The sequence below is a fragment of the Bubalus bubalis genome, chromosome 4, assembly GCF_019923935.1.
Source record: "Bubalus bubalis isolate 160015118507 breed Murrah chromosome 4, NDDB_SH_1, whole genome shotgun sequence".
Classification (NCBI taxonomy): domain Eukaryota; kingdom Metazoa; phylum Chordata; class Mammalia; order Artiodactyla; family Bovidae; genus Bubalus; species Bubalus bubalis.
Window position 1 is genome coordinate 67,726,673 of NC_059160.1, and position 17,790 is coordinate 67,744,462.

General features: G+C 35.9%; 1 protein-coding gene across 1 annotated transcript in view; it reads left to right on the forward strand.

Annotated features, from left to right (window-relative positions):
- The first annotated feature begins 242 nt into the window (after positions 1–242).
- Positions 243–17,790, forward strand: part of LOC102393518 (histone H2B type 2-E-like) — a 118,085-nt gene continuing 100,537 nt past the window's right edge. Inside the window, exon 1 of the mRNA XM_044941966.1 lies at positions 243–266. Within this exon, the coding sequence (XP_044797901.1) occupies positions 243–266 (24 nt within the window). The remainder of the gene's footprint in view (positions 267–17,790) is intronic.

Below are 17,790 nucleotides of genomic sequence, written 5' to 3' on the forward strand. Positions count from 1 at the left end.
AAGTAACCCATAAGCTAGTCTAGAAAAGACAAGCATTAATTCTTAAAATAAATCAATAATTAATGCAATTCTTGTTAGTTGCTCAGTCATGTCTAACTCTGCAACCCCATGGACTGTAGCCCACCAGGCTCCTCTGTGCATGAGATTCTCCAGGCCAGAATGTAATTCTTGGGATGTAGAAAGCTGAGTTCTGCTTTTGACACTCAGATATACCAGACAGAATTTATTTTAAGGTCAAGAACATGGCCTACCATGACTTTGAGAAGGTAAGATATCAGCAAAACTTCTCTTTGAGAACACCTATTTTCAGAACTTCCTCAATATTGCTCTTATTTCAAGATGTGTATTAATATTTTGCTTCTTGTGATCAGATCAGCACCATGATGTATTTTGGGGTATAAAAATGCTGGTATATGTTTTAGTATTTCAAATTATAAAGACAGTAACACTCATGTAATGTGTACAGTAATTCTCATGTGATATTGTCAATAACTATTAAATTACTATTTAATATCAATTGCCTAAAACATGATTGTCATAATGACAATGAGGATAAAATAACAACAAAAATAAGAGTTCTAAGAATGGTTCTAAGACATATGCCTATATAAGACAATGGAACTTCCTTTTGGAGAAAATAATATTAAGTTTCCACTTTATCTTCTGTTCCTTCATTCAACAAAATACTATTGGGCATATGTACTAAAGTGCAGGTAATTTGCTCAGGCTAAAGATGTAAGTTTTTAAAAAAAAAAAAAAGACAACTCATTCCTTGCTTCCAACTTTGAAGAACTCAAATCTAAAAATGATAGACATTTTAAAAAGTTAACAAAAATAATACAATTTTAAATGGTAAATCGTGTTGTTACTATATAATGTAGAGGAAAGATCACTTGAGTGCTTGGGAGGTCAGAGATGACTCAACAAAAAAGGCAGCCATTGAGTCTCTTGATGAATTAATCAGAATTTTGCCACATGGTCAAAGGTAGAATAACATTATAGGACATACAATTTGTTAAGAATGAATGAGAAATCCTAGCATAATTATGAACTGTAAGTTGTGTAGCACTCTTGAATGGTAAAATGTAAGAAGGAGAGTTACAGAAACTTAAATCAAATATGTAAAAGGAGGCTGATGGACGCAGGGGTTTCAAGATGGCATGCTTGAGGAAATTCAACAAGAATGTTAGTGAATACATTTCTGAAACTCCACTGGTGTGGTTCCAGTGTAATTTGTTTTTCAGTGCAATTGTCTTTGTAAGACAGTTTCTCTTGTAAGTTTCTCTTGTAAGAAATCCAACTCAAAAGAAGAAAGATAGAGGCATACAAATTTTGATTTACTAAGAAAGACAGTTGTCAAACGAGGAGAAGTAATAATCAGAACATGTCCATCCCTCACATAAAACTTGAAACATGTATAATGTCATATAAGAAACGAATTGCCAGTCCAGGTTCAATGCAGGATACAGGATGCTTGGGGCTGGTGCACTGGGATGACCCAGAGGGATGGTATGGGTAGGGAGGTGGGAGGGGGGTTCAGGATTGGGAACACGGGTACACCCGTGGCAGATGCATGCTGATGTATGGCAAAACCAATACAATATTGTAAAGTAATTAGCCTCTAATTAAAAAAATTTTTTTTAATTAAAAAATAAAACTTTGAGAGGTTTTAGAGAGCTCTAAGTATCCCAGACTCCAAAACATCTCTGCAACACTTTCCACTTGGTCTCTCTTGCTACAGAAAGCAGTCTTTCCCTGAAAAGGCATTTCCTTCATTATAGAGAAAATTACCACTTTCCCTCCAGCCAATCCTCCATTGAGTTTAGGCTAACCTCTGAATAAATGCATTTCATTGTAGAATGGCCACCAAACAGAGACAACACTACACTGATGGTATCTGATAACAGAACGTACAGAGGAAGAAGGCATGCTTCCAAATAGTAAGAAGTATGAATGCTGTTGCTGCTGCTGCTAAGTCACTTCAGTCGTGTCTGACTCTGTGAGACCCCATAGACGGCAGCCCACCAAGGCTCCGCCGTCCCTGGGACTCTCCAGGCAAGAACACTGGAGTGGGTTGCCATTTCCTTCTCCAATGCATGAAAGTGAAAAGTGAAAGTGAAGTAGCTGAGTCTTGTCCTACTCTTAGCGACCCCATGGACTGCGGCTCACCAGGCTCCTCCGTCCATGGGATTTTCCATACTAGAGGGTAGTTATTAAGCCCAACAGCCCATAACCTCAATGAAGCTTCTGAAAAGTTGAACTAAGTAAAAAAGTAAAGCATTCATGTTAAATTATTTAATTATTAAACTAGAGATATTAATAATCTCTAGTATCTCTTGCAGGAGATTGAATTAATTCACAAGACTAAAAATAACAATTCAGAGAATACCATTTAACAATATAAAAAGGTAGTATTTTTAAACAAATTAAATTATTTGTTAATTTTTATTAATATTATTATTAATATAATATATATTATATAATAATATTATTAAATTATTAATAAATTAAATTAAATTATCTGAATACATTTTTAAGAAATCAATCAGACAACTTTTACAACTACTTCCTTTCAATGAAACTTTCCCCCATATCTATAATTTAACCTAATGAACAAAAATCTCTCCTTTCTCATCCTTAATCACTCATGCATCAGAATATGGAAAATACATTTTGATATTTTAATAAAATCAAATGCATGCAGCTACCAAAGCAGATTGGGTTGAACCATTTTATTATACCCAGATGCTCTGTTATCATCATGGAGGTATTTCTTTTTGAAGCACAGAGTGATATAATTTTATAGGTCATTCCTGAACATTCCATTAAATCATAAAATAATAATAACTCAATTAAATCATCAAAGACTATATTGTGATAATCTAAATTATGTTTTAACAGTTTCATTAATATAATTAGTCTTAGATAACAAACATGATTGGGCCCTAGTAAGATATGAGATTTAATTGGCTCATTTCCATAACTGGAGCTATCCTATTTAACTTACCATTTTTTTCTTTTAAAAACATAAATATTTCATTTTCACAGAATAAGCCTTTTGAATTAGATTTGAGAAGTAGACTTATGATGAAACATAAGCACTGGTCTTCATTTGCCTTTGAGATTAATTGGGTAAATGGATCCCCTCCTTAATTTTAATTATAGGCCCATGCATGTAATACTCATTTTGTATTCCTAGACCATCAGCTATCTACCTCTGGGACTTTAGTATTTAAGGAAAAAAAGAAAAAAAGAGTATGTCTCTTCATATGCCTCAGATAGATATTAAATTAATAATATCAGGTTATAGCTTTCTAAAACTGTGATTTTTAAATTAATGTCTAAAATGCAATATTGGTTCTGCTAGCTCTGGTAATTTAGTTTTTGAGTGTGCCTTTCTGATGGCTGCAGTTGAAACAAAATGCCGGCCAGATGCAACATCACAGGATGTTTTAGTGATGCTCTCTAAAATGAAATGTTGAGTAAATTCACCAAGAAGAGTAGTAAAGAATCCAGGAAATGGTTTACAGAGAGTGCTTCATCTGTTAAGATTCAAAGAGACCAATAGGAGGTAGCTAAAGATGCATGAGAAATTACATTAAAAAGTATAATTCAGGAACCCTAGCAACACATTTGTGGTGGCTCAGATGGTAAAGAATCTGTCTGCAATCCAGGAAACCTGGGTTTGATCCCTGGGTTGGGAAGATCCCCATGAGAAGGGAATGGCTACCCACTCCAGTATTCTTGCCTGGAGAATTCCATGGACAGAGTTCCATGGACAGAATTCCATGGACAGAGGAGCCTGGTGAACTACAGTCCATGGGGTCACAAAGAGTCGGACACAACTTTGCAACTAACACACACATACAAAGGGCATGTAATGTATTCATACATACCAAAGTGGTAAGTTTGGGATTGAAAATTGCATATGCCCTTCCTACCTTCTAAATGAAGATATTGCATGTTATTTTAAGCACAACCTTTGGGAGCCAAGTGAAAATATTAGATTCCCCCTTCTTAAAACTATTCTAATGTGCCCATCAAAATCTCCCTCTTTATAAATGGTTCAAAGCTTGACGAATAGTCATACTAATACAAATAAACATTCAGTGAGCTCTTACTATGTTCCAGAAACAGCTTTGATTACTTACCAAGTTAAGTCTTAAAAAATAAGCCTATGTGTTGGTTGATGACTCACTCACGGAGACCTACTCTTAACTAGACTAGATCTTCCTAGAGTTTTCTCACTCCCTGTATGTCATTATATTTACAACACTTTGTTTTTATCACTGGTTTTATTTTCTTTACACCTATATTTTAAATATAGTGTGGGTAGGTTCAATTTCTGTTCTAGTCATTGTGTATTCCTAGCTCATAACACAGTGCTGTACTCATAATAGTTATTTGAAAGTATTTATTGGGTTATATAATAAAGGGCAGTTTGAGTTAGCAGTTAGAAAATTTGTACAATCTTCTTTGAGAACTCTAAGTTAAAGAAAATAAATAGATGGTATAAATGAATCCTCTGGTGACCCTTTAAAATGTGTGCAATTTGAATAATTTTAAAGAATGAAAACAAGAAAATTATTGTTTAAGTGCCTCTATTTTAGTAAAATATCTGAATGATAAAGATTTAGTGACTTTCTAGTTCCGTTCTTTGCCCAAATGTTTGAAAATAAATACATGGGTATATCCAAATGAATTAACATCCTGAACATTTCCTCCAGTAGAGTTTCAGAGGGATTATTTCTGCCTGAAAGTGAAACCAGCATGTCTTAAAAACCTAAAGCTAAAATGTTCTCTAATCCCGGCTCCAGTGGTGGCTTAGATCCCTGAAGTCTGTAATGCCAATCAACCTGTATGAACATGGGTTTCAGCTCTGGAGTGTGCCATATTGAATACTTTACCAGCTGACTGGGCTTTGTGTAAACCTTTATTATCTCCACCCTGTCCTGCTTCTCTTTCTGCTTTTCATCCTTGATCAGTTACATTCCCTGCAGTGTCAGGGAACAAAGCACTAGTTTTAATGGGTCTTTTCCATCTCCAGTTTCTGTTTTCTGCTTTCATTATTGCCAGCTGTTTCCTAATATTTTTCCTGTGTGTATGAAAAGAGACCAAACCCTGAGAGGTACACAAAATAATTCAAGGGATATTTATCTGAATTTAAAAAGCCAGATGCTCAAGAAAGCCCTTCAACAGGAAAGTATGTTAAATAGTCTATCATGTGTACAGGTTTATATTTATAGCTTTAAATAGGAGTAAATGTAATTTGGTCCATTGCTAAACAAAATAATTCTTCCACTATTATAATAATATTCAAATTATAACTTCAACTTTTTATTTAATAAATTTTGGTATACACTGTATTATATATAATTTTTCTAATAAATTGCAATCCATTTATTTCAGTTTGAAGAGATAATATATACTTAAGAATGGTGATCTGAAGAAATTTGTTCACAGTAAGACCTACTGAGGGTAAAACAAAGTGAAATCAAAATTTTACATTCCCCATATTTAACTGGGATATACTACAAATAAAATTTTATTAAAACCAAAATATTTAATTTAAAAGCTGTTAACTCCTAGGCAATAAGCTAACAATCCATTCCACGAATAAAATGCCTACTTCAGAATAATATCCCTTTCTGAAAAACAGATACTAAGTTTTTTATAGTTCATGTTAATCAGATTATTTGCATTTTTAAATTATATTAAATTAATATCATTGCTTGTGAGGTTCTGAGTTAATTTACCTTTCTTTTTAAGAAGATTTTCTCTCCCAGTTTTCTAATGGATTGTAGGGTTTATAAATGTGTCAGTCTCTGCAATTAACCTTTAGTGGTCCTACAGTCATCAAAATGTTTGCACATATCACATGTAATTTTGAAGTATGTGTAATATATTGTACATTTTATGTGCTTACTACTGTAAGAAGTTCCCTCATGCTAACTTTTTTTTAATTCGTCATAACCCTATATATATTATGTACAACCCTTATTACCATTTCATAGATAAGAGAAATCAGATACAGAGAGATTACATAATTTGAGGTCACACAACTCATAAGAGCAGAGCAAAGATACAAATCAAGGATTGTAGTTCAACACAATATGCATTTAATCGGTATTCTACAATACAGCTCTACATAAGTCACATGAATCAAACACATGAGAGTTTCTAAAGTGTATTTTATTAATATCATTGATATTAATGTGTATTTGATTGTCTCAAAATATAATAGATTAAGCCTAAGGGGAGGGGGTGTCTCTTTCTAAAATGTTTGCATTTTCGCACAGTTCAGTTCAGTTCAGTCTCTCAGTCATGTCCAACTCTTTGCGACCCCATGAACTGTAGCACACCAAGCCTCCCTGTCCTTCACCAACTCCCGGAGCCTACCCAAACCCATGTCCATCGAGTCGGTGATGCCATCCAACCATCTCATCCTCAGTCATCCCCCTCTTCTCCTGCCCTCAATCTTTCCCAGCATCAGGGTCTTTTCAAATGAGTAAGCTCTTCGCATCACGTGGCCAAAGTATTGGAGTTTCAGATTCAGCATCAGTCCTTCCAATGAACACCCAGGACTGATCTCCTTTAGGAGGGACTGGGTTGGATCCCCTTGCAGTTCAAGGGACTCTCAAGAGTCTTCTCCAACATGACAATTCAAAAGCATCAATTCTTAAGCGCTCAGCTTTCTTTATAGTTCAACCCTCACATCCATTCATGACCACTGGAAAAACCATAGCCTTGAATAGACAGACCTTTGTTGGCAAAGTAATGTCTCTGCTTTTTAATATGCTGTCTAGGTTGGTTATAACTTTCCTTCCAAGGAGTAAGCATCTTTTAATTTCATGGTTGCAATCACCATCTGCAGTAATTTTGGAGCCCCCAAAAATAAAGTCAGCCACTGTTTCCCCATCTATTTTCCATGAAGTGATGGGACAGGATGCCATGATCTTTGTTTTCTGAATGTTGAGCTTTAAGCCAACTTTTTCACTCTCCTCTTTCACTTTCATCAAGAGGCTCTTTAGTTCTTCTTCACTTTCTGCCATAAGTGTGGTGTCATCTGCATATCTGAGGTTATTGATATTTCTCCCAGCAATCTTGATTCTAGCTTGTGCTTCTTCCAGCCCAGTGTTTCTCATGATGTACTCTTCATATAAGTTAAATAAACACTAATTCACAACAAATGTTTCTTTCAATTGAGAAACATTCATTTGTAGAGCTCTAAAGAAAACTATTTCCCAACCTGTAGAAAGTTGTGCAATATGTGTTTTTAGAGTCAATACATTGCTGCTATAGGAAATGCCTGTATGAAATTGTTCAATCTTGCCCTTAGAGTCAATATTTTTTTCCTAAAATATAAACTGAAATGGAGTGAATATTAAAAATATTGTTCACAGTCTTAGGTAAATCATTTCTTAATATTTTTCACACTGTACACTATCTGAATGATGATAGACGTATCAATAAAGCATTAAGGATAAAAATAAGACAAAAATAGGGATATATCATTTGTGTTTTATACTGCTGAATTAACATATCATCAGAAAGCAATGGCATTAAATAACAGAAATCATTTATTTCCAGGAGTTGGTGTGTCAATCAGGTTCATATGGTGTCTAACGGGGTGTCAGGATGACTAAAAAAGTAAATATGGCTTTACTCATAAGGCTGGCAGCTGGGAGACTGGCTGAAATCATTAATGAGTAGCCTCAGCGCTCCTGCACAGGGCCTCACCACACGACTTCAAGGAAGTACATCAAAATGGTTTAGTTCCACGAAGGAGCATTCTAAGTATACAAACACCAACATGTCAGCCCTTACCCAGCCTTAACATTCATCAGGCATGCTTATGTTTCTTGACCCACATTGGTTATATGGTCAACTCAGAAAATAATGTGGGTGAAGACTACAAAGGCATGAATATAGGGGGTGTGGTTCATTGAGTGCCTTCAAAGTAATAACTACCATTCAAGAAAAAATATCAGTCCTACCTAATTTACCATTTTTGCTTTAATCAATGACAAGTTTAACTGAGAATCTAGCTCCTACCATCTTTGCAATCTCAGAGCTAGCATTATACAAATAGCCTCAGCATGAAAATATTGTGGGGCATTATTTTTCTCATTGAATTCCTTGTATTTTAGGAATGAATATGGGCTTGTCTAATTTCCCTTGGAATCTAACTAAATCTCTCATCCTTTGTTTGAAGTGACTAGGATTTTGCCATTACTCTCTCTTCTAATATTTTATTGAATTATTTTAAAATGTATTTCCTCTCTTGGATTCAAGCCTAGCTCTGAAAACTAAGTCTGCTTACCTAGCTGTTGACCTATGAAGAAAAGTATCACAAGTAATGGATATATCTTTAAGCAGAATGCTAGCAAAAATTGGGTCATAAGTTCATGTGCTTAATCATCTCTGGGGGATCTCATTTTCTAATGAGGAATCTGACTAGTTCCCACACTTTTTTAAAAAAAGCATATATTAATATTTATGTTTCCTAGATGCTATGCCTTACCAAACCAGCTGCACTTTCAGTGTTCTAGGCACATCTGGGTAAATCTCCAGTAACCTACACTTCTCTTGTTATTTATTTTATTTCTACACCACTGCTCTTACATATGCCCTCCTTGTTCTTATCAGTTTTGACAAATTATACACTCATTTAACCATATTCCTAACAAGAATGAGGATATTTCTATAAAGCAAAAGTTCTTAGATCCCTTACTAGGTAATACCATCTATTACCTTCCCAATGATCTTACTGATTTCTGTCACTACAAACTAGATTCAAGGGTGTGCTGGTTTAAAAATTGTCTCAAAAAAAAAAAAAACTTATTTTGTAAAGTTTGTCAATTTTGATAGCATAAATACGCCTACTATGATAACATGGCTGATTTTAAACTATCAAGGTTAACTTCACTGAATGCAAATTTGGAAAGAAACATGAATTAGCATACTATTATACATTATGGTACCCACTCCAGTGTTCTTGCCTGGAGAATCCCAGGGATGGCAGAGCCTCGTGGGCTGCCATCTATGGGGTCATACAGAGTCGGACATGACTGAAGCGACTTAGCAGCAGCATACATTATGGTGAGCTTCCCCTGGTGGCTCAGATAGTAAAGAAACCACCTGCAATGCAAGAGACTTGGATTTGATCCCTGGGTTGGGAAGATTTCCCTGGAGAAGGGCATGGCAACCTACTCCAGTATTCTTGCCTAGAGAATCCCCATGGACAAAGGAGCCTGGCAGGCTACAGTCCATGGGGTCACAAAGAGTTGGACACAACTGAGTGTCTAAGCACACATAAACACTATTTCCATCTTTCAAATAAATGTAAATGAATAAACTCAACATAGGTAAGAACTGATAAATTTTAAGTGTTCATTGTATATTACCTAATTGTAAATTTATACAACTTGATTTCTAATAGTTGCTGTGTTTAACTGGCTCAATGAAACCCTGAAAGTTTTATAACAGGTTACCATAAGCTGATGGAACAAGCTCCCCACAACATTAACAAGATTTGTCCGTTCTGTGAAACAAATGCCTTATAAATGGAATCCCTTTGTATGCCCTCTTTTGTATCTGGTTGATTTTGCTCCAATAATGTGTTTGAGATTCAGGCATGGTATTGCATGCATCAGTAGTTTATCATCTCTTATTGCTAACTAATATTCCACCATATGAATAGAAAAGACTTTGCTTAACCATTTACCTCTCAATGGACATTTGTATCGTTTTCAGGCTTTGCTCTTACTAAATAAAGCTATGAACTTTGTGTTGATTTTAATATAAACTTTTATTTCTCTTGAGTAAAATCCCAGACATAGAATTGTTGGGTCACTGGATGTTGAGCTTTATGAGGCACTGCCTAAATGTCTTCCAAATAGTTCTACAAGTTTACCTTCCTACCAGCAAAGTATTACTATGAATTTTTAAGTTGAATCATATTCTTGCCAACACTTGGTATTGCCAACCCTTGCATTTTATCCATTAGAGTGGGTAAAAAGTGTTATTTCATTGTGGTACTGATTGACTTTTGCTAATAAATAATTTCTTTGAATATCTTTCCATGTAGTCATTAGTAATTTTTATATTTTCCATAACAAAGTGACATTTCATTTTCTTTTCCCCATCACACTTCTTTTGTCAGATTTGTGTGCTGTATTTTCCCCATTTCCACAGTCACTGCTTAGTAATTCTATGCAACAAAGGAAAGTCATGCAGCTGGTAGTATAGATAGAGAACATATTGAAATGAGTACCCTTTGGAAGTTCTTTCAAAAACAAGGTCTTTACTCAGTTGTTTGAACTGAACTGGGAACCCAGAGATTTAATAGCCAGACAGGAGCACATATTAAAGATTCTGTAGACTTGTCACCTTTCCTGGTGTGAGCCCTGCTTGGAAGACCCTTATACCATAAATAACATTTTCTTTCTGTGGGCATCATCTATGCTCTGGGACTGTACTTCTTGTGGAGAAGTCAGATATTGGCACACTGACTTTCTTCTTAGAAGTAATCATATGAGTTCTTCAATTATGTAAGAAGATAATACCAGTAGCTCACATAGCTCTAAATACAGAAGTTTCACCAACATGAGGCTATACTTGGTTATGAAGAGACCTTTCCAAAAGGAAAACTAAGATGATTGACTCATTGTTTATAACCACTCCACAGGCAATTGCCTGTACTCCAGCTAGTAAAGTCTTCAATTAGGAAAAGTGGTACAAAATTTGTTCCTAAAATGATCACACTGGATCTGAAAAGACTCAACTCAATGTCTACCATTGTTTTAGATGACAGAATTGGCCTAGATGTCTTTGTTACGGGCCAAGGCAGAACTTTTGCAATCACTAATATATCCTGCTGTATCTTGGGCTTCAAGGCATGGGATAAGTGAAAAAGGTAATACAAATTACCTTTAAAAAAATTGAGAACATCACTTGTTATTCTAATTATTAACAACTTATGGAAATTGCTCTGCTGGCTTTGTCCTAGACTCTGGTTCTGGATTGAAGTCAGCACTGTATATTGGTCTCATCCTATGGTATCTATAGTTTTAATTAAATGTTAGATTTGGTCCCATCCTCTGTTGGTCAGGTTAATCACCAGAATATTCACCAGAGATCAGGGTGATATAGAAACAAAGGTGGACATCAGTTCAGTTCAGTTCAGTCGCTCAATCATGTCCGACTCTTTGTGACCCCATGAATCGCAGCACGCCAGGCCTCCCTGTCCATCACCATCTCCCGGAGTTCACTCAAACTCATGTCCATCAAGTTGGTGATGCCATCCAGCCATCTCATCCTCTGTCGTCCCCTTTTCCTCCTGCCCCCAACTACTCCCAGCATCAGAGTCTTTTCCAATGAGTCAACTCTTCACATGACATAGTTGAAAACAATTCTCCAAGGGTCTCTTGTACTAGGTGTCTTTCTAGTAGAAATGTTGACTGTCCCTTGTCCCAGACTACCTTTACAGGGTTATTTGTATTTCGAACAGCCTTGAAAGATAGAGATAATATCTACTTCTGAAGCAAAGATATGCAATTTTCCCATTCAGTATAAAAAAAAAAAAAAGTCTTCTGAACCAATGTACCTGCAAGCTTAGTGCCCATTTAAAAAGACTTGTGTTCTCTAAACTTAGGGATCCTCTCATACAATGCACTGCATGTACAGTTGTCAACTAGCTCTCTTCGTATTGCTCTGTAGGAATTGGAGCTCAGAGAGCCAATGCAAAAATGCTAATACCCTAGCTACTGTTCTTGTTGTGAGTAATAAACTGGCCTTCATCTCTGACTCAGGAAACTGTGGCTAACTACCTTGAAAACCTGTAAGAAGTGTAAAAATCTCAGACCTTTACAATAACTGACAGTGTCTATATCCAGTAAAATCCACGTTAAGAGAATATCATAGTTATACAGGTTAAAGACCAAACTCTGGAAACCACATACCTATCAAAAGGAGAACAGACTTAAAAACAGACTATACAACATATAGTGTTGTAATGCAATGGCTAAAAATTATTAAAGAACTGATAAACTCAAGAATATGGATGAATCTCAAATACAATATGTTGTGTAACAGAAATCAGAACAAAAGAATATGTACATATGATTCTATTTACATAGAATACAAGAATCTATCAATATCAAAACTATGAAGGACATTAGAAATGAGAAAAATCTGAGAAAATATCACAGCCAAAAGAGTCTAAGGAAACATAACAACTAACTGTAATATGACATAACAGATGAGATTCTGGAACAGATATAGATATAGGTAAAAACCAAGGACATCTCAATATAGAAACTCAGGATATCAACAACCTTGGATATGAAGATGTTACCACTCTACTGGGAGAAAGTAAGGAGGAACTAAAGAGCCTCTTGATGAGGGTGAAAGAAGAGAGTGAGAAAGCTGGCTTAAAACTCAACATTAAAAACACTGAGATCATGGCATCTGGTCAATCTGTTTCATGGCAAACAAAAGGGGAAAAAGAGGAAACAGTAACAGATTTTATTTTCTTGGGCTCTAAAATCACTGCAAAAAGTGAATACAGACACAAAATTTAAAAAAAAAAAAAAAGCGCCTGCTCCTTGAGAGGAAAGCTACAACAAACCTAGACAGCATATTAGAAAGCAAAGACATAATTTTGCCAACAAAGGTCTGTATAGTCAAAGCTATGATTTTTCCAGTAGTTACGTACAGACGTTAGAGTCAGACCATAAAGAAGGTTGAGCACCGAAGAATTGATGCTTTTGAACTGTGGTGCTGGAGAATGCTTTTGATAATCCCTTGGACAGCAAGGAGATCAAATCAGTCAATCCTAAAGGAAATCAACCCTAAATATTCATTGGAAGGACTGACATTGAATTGAAGCTCCAATACTTTGGCCACCTGATGCTAAGAGCCAACTCACTGGAAAAGACCCTGATGATGGGAAAATGGTGAGACAAGGGGGTGACAAAGGATAAGATGGTTGGATGACATCACTGACTCAAGGGACATGAGTTTGAGCAAACTCTTGAAGATGGTGAAGGACAGGGAAGCCTGGCGTGCTACAATTCATGGGGTTGCAAAGAGTCGGACACAACTTAGCGATTGGGCAATAACAACAAAAGGATATCTCAATAAACTATAGACTTTAGTTAATAATAATATGTCTATATTGAATCAGTTGTGAGAAATATTCCAAATTAAATAATTACTGGGGAAATTGTGTATGGATATGAGTATGGGAACTGTGCACTATCCTCACAACTTTTCTGCAAATCTAAAACTATTCTAAACAAAAGCTTTATTTAGAGTAATAAATGACTCAGTATCCTTAGAGAAAGAGAAAAGGAGAGGGTGCAAGCTGACTTCTGAGGCACATAACTATGATCTGTTTGAAAGTTTTTTCAATTTTACATATTTTCAGTAATTATGTTGTTTATCTCTCACATTATCTATTAGTCTTTAATCAAATTTTCAAGGATACTATGGACAATCAGTATCTAATTAAATTATATGTAGTAATAAGTCATCCATGGGTCATTTGCCCTTAGCAACTCTTCATTATTGGTGTTTAAACACTATTTCATTCTGTGTTTGTAGACAATTCTATAAAAAAAAGAAACCAACTGGCTTCATTATAGTTATCAAGATTGTGTTGTAACAAGCACCAGAGTTCTCCATACATCGTGTAGAATTATGATTTTAATTGATTCATACTTCTTCCTAAGATTTCAAATAAAAAGTACGTGATATTAATGTCTCATAGTTAAAATATTATTTCAGCACACAGGAAAACTAGGTCATGGCCACAGTAATTTATAAACTGGGAACATGTTTTTATAAAATTTTTAATATTATCATTGCTTATTTTGAAAACAAACTCTCACATAAGTCTGGCTCCAAATTATCAAATTTACAGAATGGCAGACACCAGCCAGTTGTCATTTATGTAACAATTTTGTCAAAATATGAACATTACTAAAGAGTTTCTTATCTATTCCATTGGCCTATAAGGAATGGACATTCCAATTAATTAAATGGAGAAGTAGAGAAACAAGAATGACCTTCACAGGACATAGGCCAAGTCTAGCACAATTTGAGATCACAGGCCAAACGGGATGATCCATTCTATACTACCGAAATAATGACTATTTCTTTAAGTAAAATATTTACAGAAATATTATAGATAAGAAACCTGAATGTCAAATCTGAGTATAAATTCAAGTAAGATCATGATTATGCCATGTCACTGAATGTTTAAAATTAAAATCTGAAGATTATTAATACAAACATTGCTGAGAAACCTTAATAATTTAAAAATAAATTTAGTATTAGCCATTATGATTGGTTCATTAGTTATTCAATTACCTATGTCAAATGAAAATCATAAACAGACTAAAATGTTAACAACTTTTAAAATTGTGTTTTTAACCCAAATGTCTCATTAATCCTTTTGATAATTTTTTGAGTCAGGAATGAAAGTATATACCTTAATATATCTTTTCTTTACAAGAACTCACCAAAACAGAACTAAATTTTCTTCTTTATTTAATAAAATGTATAAACATTCTTAAACTTCCAAAAATGGTATGAACGCAAACCTGGAAATAAAGTTTTGTTTTTTTGTTTTTTTTTTAATTTTATTTTATTTTTAAACTTTACATAACTGTATTAGATTTGCCAAATATCAAAATGAATCCGCCACAGGTATACATGTGTTCCCCATCCTGAACCCTCCTCCCTCCTCCCTCCCCATTCCATCCCTCTGGGTCATCCCAGTGCACCAGCCCCAAGCTGGAAATAAAGTTTTAATCTGATTTCCACTAAAGGGAAGATATAGTTGCATTTGGTTTGTCTAATCTTATGCAAGTTAATCATTTATAATCATATCAAAAATTTGTTTTTCTATTTCCAAACAAATATTTTTTAATATAGTTTGCTGAAGAGATCACTAAATCAATGTGTAGCTTGCATGTCCATTCTAAATATTAGATGCTACAACAGAATTTTCTGAAGTTAGACTAGGGAAAGAGAAAGAGATATTTGATGGTTATGAGTTTTCCAGATCGTTAGGGATTATTTTTTTCTTTATCTTTTATTGTGTATCATTTACCTTAACATCTATTATAGGAGTAAAAGTAGGTATCCAACAAAATATAATGAAGTCTGTAGATAGAAAATTACATTGCAGTAATTGTTCTAGAGATGCTAGCAGACACACCAGTAACTATTTTTGTTAATCTTATGGGACCCATAAAGGGCAGCCTTTGTTTAACAGCAAGTTTTGACATTTATTACCTTGCTTCTAAAAGTTTTTATCCTGTTCAATGCATCACCTTCCTTGAATATTGCATTATCAGTGATATTCTAGCATGTTCTTAATCCCTCTGCTATAAATGCACAGGGTTCTAATACAATGTCCTTGAATAATAAACAGAATATTTGTGTCTGTATAGCTAGTAATAATGTAATAATGGCAGAAAGCTCTTCTGTTCAATGGGAAATAAGCTATAGACTTAAAATTTTAAATGAAAAATTGAAGTATGCATATGTATGATCCTTCAGTATTCAGGTGTTCATGTGTGTGAGATTTTGATTTGATTCATGTGTATAACTGTGTGGTGGGAAAACATGTAAATATATCATCTACATCAGACTCTACTGGCTACTAAAATAATCAATCTGATTTTTTCTGGTTATAGTATACCAGTTTGTTTTACTTTGTGAAAATATTTCTCTTTTTGGATGAAAAGAGACCTTTCAAATAGTTACTGAAACAACTATATATATATATTATATTTTTTAAACATAACTTCACAGTTTTACTATCTTAATTTTACTAAAAAAAAGATGAAGGTTAGAACAAGATGACTTGGCTTTCCCTCTTATTGCTCCTTCCAGTTAAAATTTTATATATCTATTAATGGCCAGTAAACCCCAGAACAATCTTTTTTGAAGTCTGACCTTCTTCTAGAAAACCTGCTTAGCATGACAACCATAGCTGTTTTTTCTGTCATTAGGCTTCTTTTTTAGGGAACGAAGGAAATCATTGCACTTCTGGTCCCATGTCATGTTATGAGACTGGTAACTTGCCACACTTGAACTGAATATTTGGAGTGTTTTAGGAATGTTCAGTATGTTTCCAAGAGAAATACTAGCATCAAAAGCTATTGGCATCAATAAATACTGGCATCAAGAGCCAACTCATTGGAAAAGACCCTGATGCCAGGAAAGATTGAGAGCAGGAGGAGAAGAGGGACACAGGATGAGATGGTTGGATGGCGTCATCAACTCAATGGACATGAGTTTGAGCAAACTTGGGGAGACAGTGAAGGACAGGGAAGACAGGCATGTTGCAGTCCATGGGGTTGCTAAGAGTTGGACAAAACTGAGCAACTGAGCAACAAATCTAGGAAGGGAGTGAATGCAGAAACAAGGGAGGAACAAAGGAGAAACAATAGTGCAGACTTGGGGCAGGAACCTGCTTCCTCCTTAAGGGATACACAAAGCAATACCTTTGAGTTCTTCTGCAGAAATTAATGGCTTCTAGGTGGCACTAGTATTAAAGAGTGTGTGTATGCACCCCTATGAATTGTAGCCCACCAAGCTCTCCTGTCCATGGGGATTCTTCAGGCAAGAATACTGGAGTGGGTTGCCATGCCCTCCTCCAGGGGACCTTCCTGACCCAGGGATTGAACCCATGTCTCTTACGCCTCCTGCACTGGCAGGTGGGTTCTTTACCCCTAGCACCACCTGGGAAGCACTGTGGTAAGGAATCCACCTGCAATACAGGAGACACAGGAGATGCAGCTCTGATCCTTGGGTCAGGAAGGTCCCCAGGAGGAGGAAATGGCAACCCACTCCAGTATTCTTTCCTGGAAAATTCCATGGACAAAGGAGCCTGGTGGGCTACATTCCCTGGACTCACAAAGAGTTTGACATAACTGAAGCAGAAACTAAGGCCCCCACCCAGGTGAAGGATGGTAACTTAAGGCAACAGACAGGACTCCTGCAACACTGCCCACTCACCACAGTCCCAACCAATCAGAAGAAATCCAAGCACCCTACAGCCCTCACACCAAATTTCAGCTATAAAATCCTCTCTTTGAAAATCATCAGGAGTTTGGGGGTTTTGATCAAATAATGCTGGGGCTTCCCAGGTAGCACTAAGTGGTAAAGAGCCCACCTACCAATGCAGGATATAAGAGATGTAGGTTTGTTCTCTGGGTTGGGAAGAGCCCCTGGAGAAGGGAATGGGTACTCACAACAGTATTCTTTCCTGGAGAATTCCATGGAAAGAGGACCCTGGCAGGCTACAGTCCATGGGGTCACAGAGTCAGACATGACTGAATGACTTTCACTTTCATTGTGCACCAGACACACAAACTTATGTTCAGAAACACTAAGAGTTTGGGAAGGAAGCCAAAGCCAAAATGCTATGCTATGCTAAGTCATTTTAGTCGTGTCCGACTCTGTGTGACCCCATAGACAGCAGCCCACCAGGCTCCCCCGTCCCTGGGATTCTCCAGGCAAGAACACTGGAGTGGGTTGCCATTTCCTTCTCCAATGCATGAAAGTGAAAAGAGAAAGTGAAGTTGCTCAGTCGTGTCCTACTCCCAGCGACCCCATGGACTGCAGTCTACCAGGCTCCTCCATCCATGGGATTCTCCAGGCAAGAGTACTGGAGTGGGGTGCCATTGCCAAAATAGTAGAGACTAAATAAAGTTCATTTTTCTGCACATTCAAGGAAAAATTAGGTTGAAGTTTTTTGACATAGTTTCT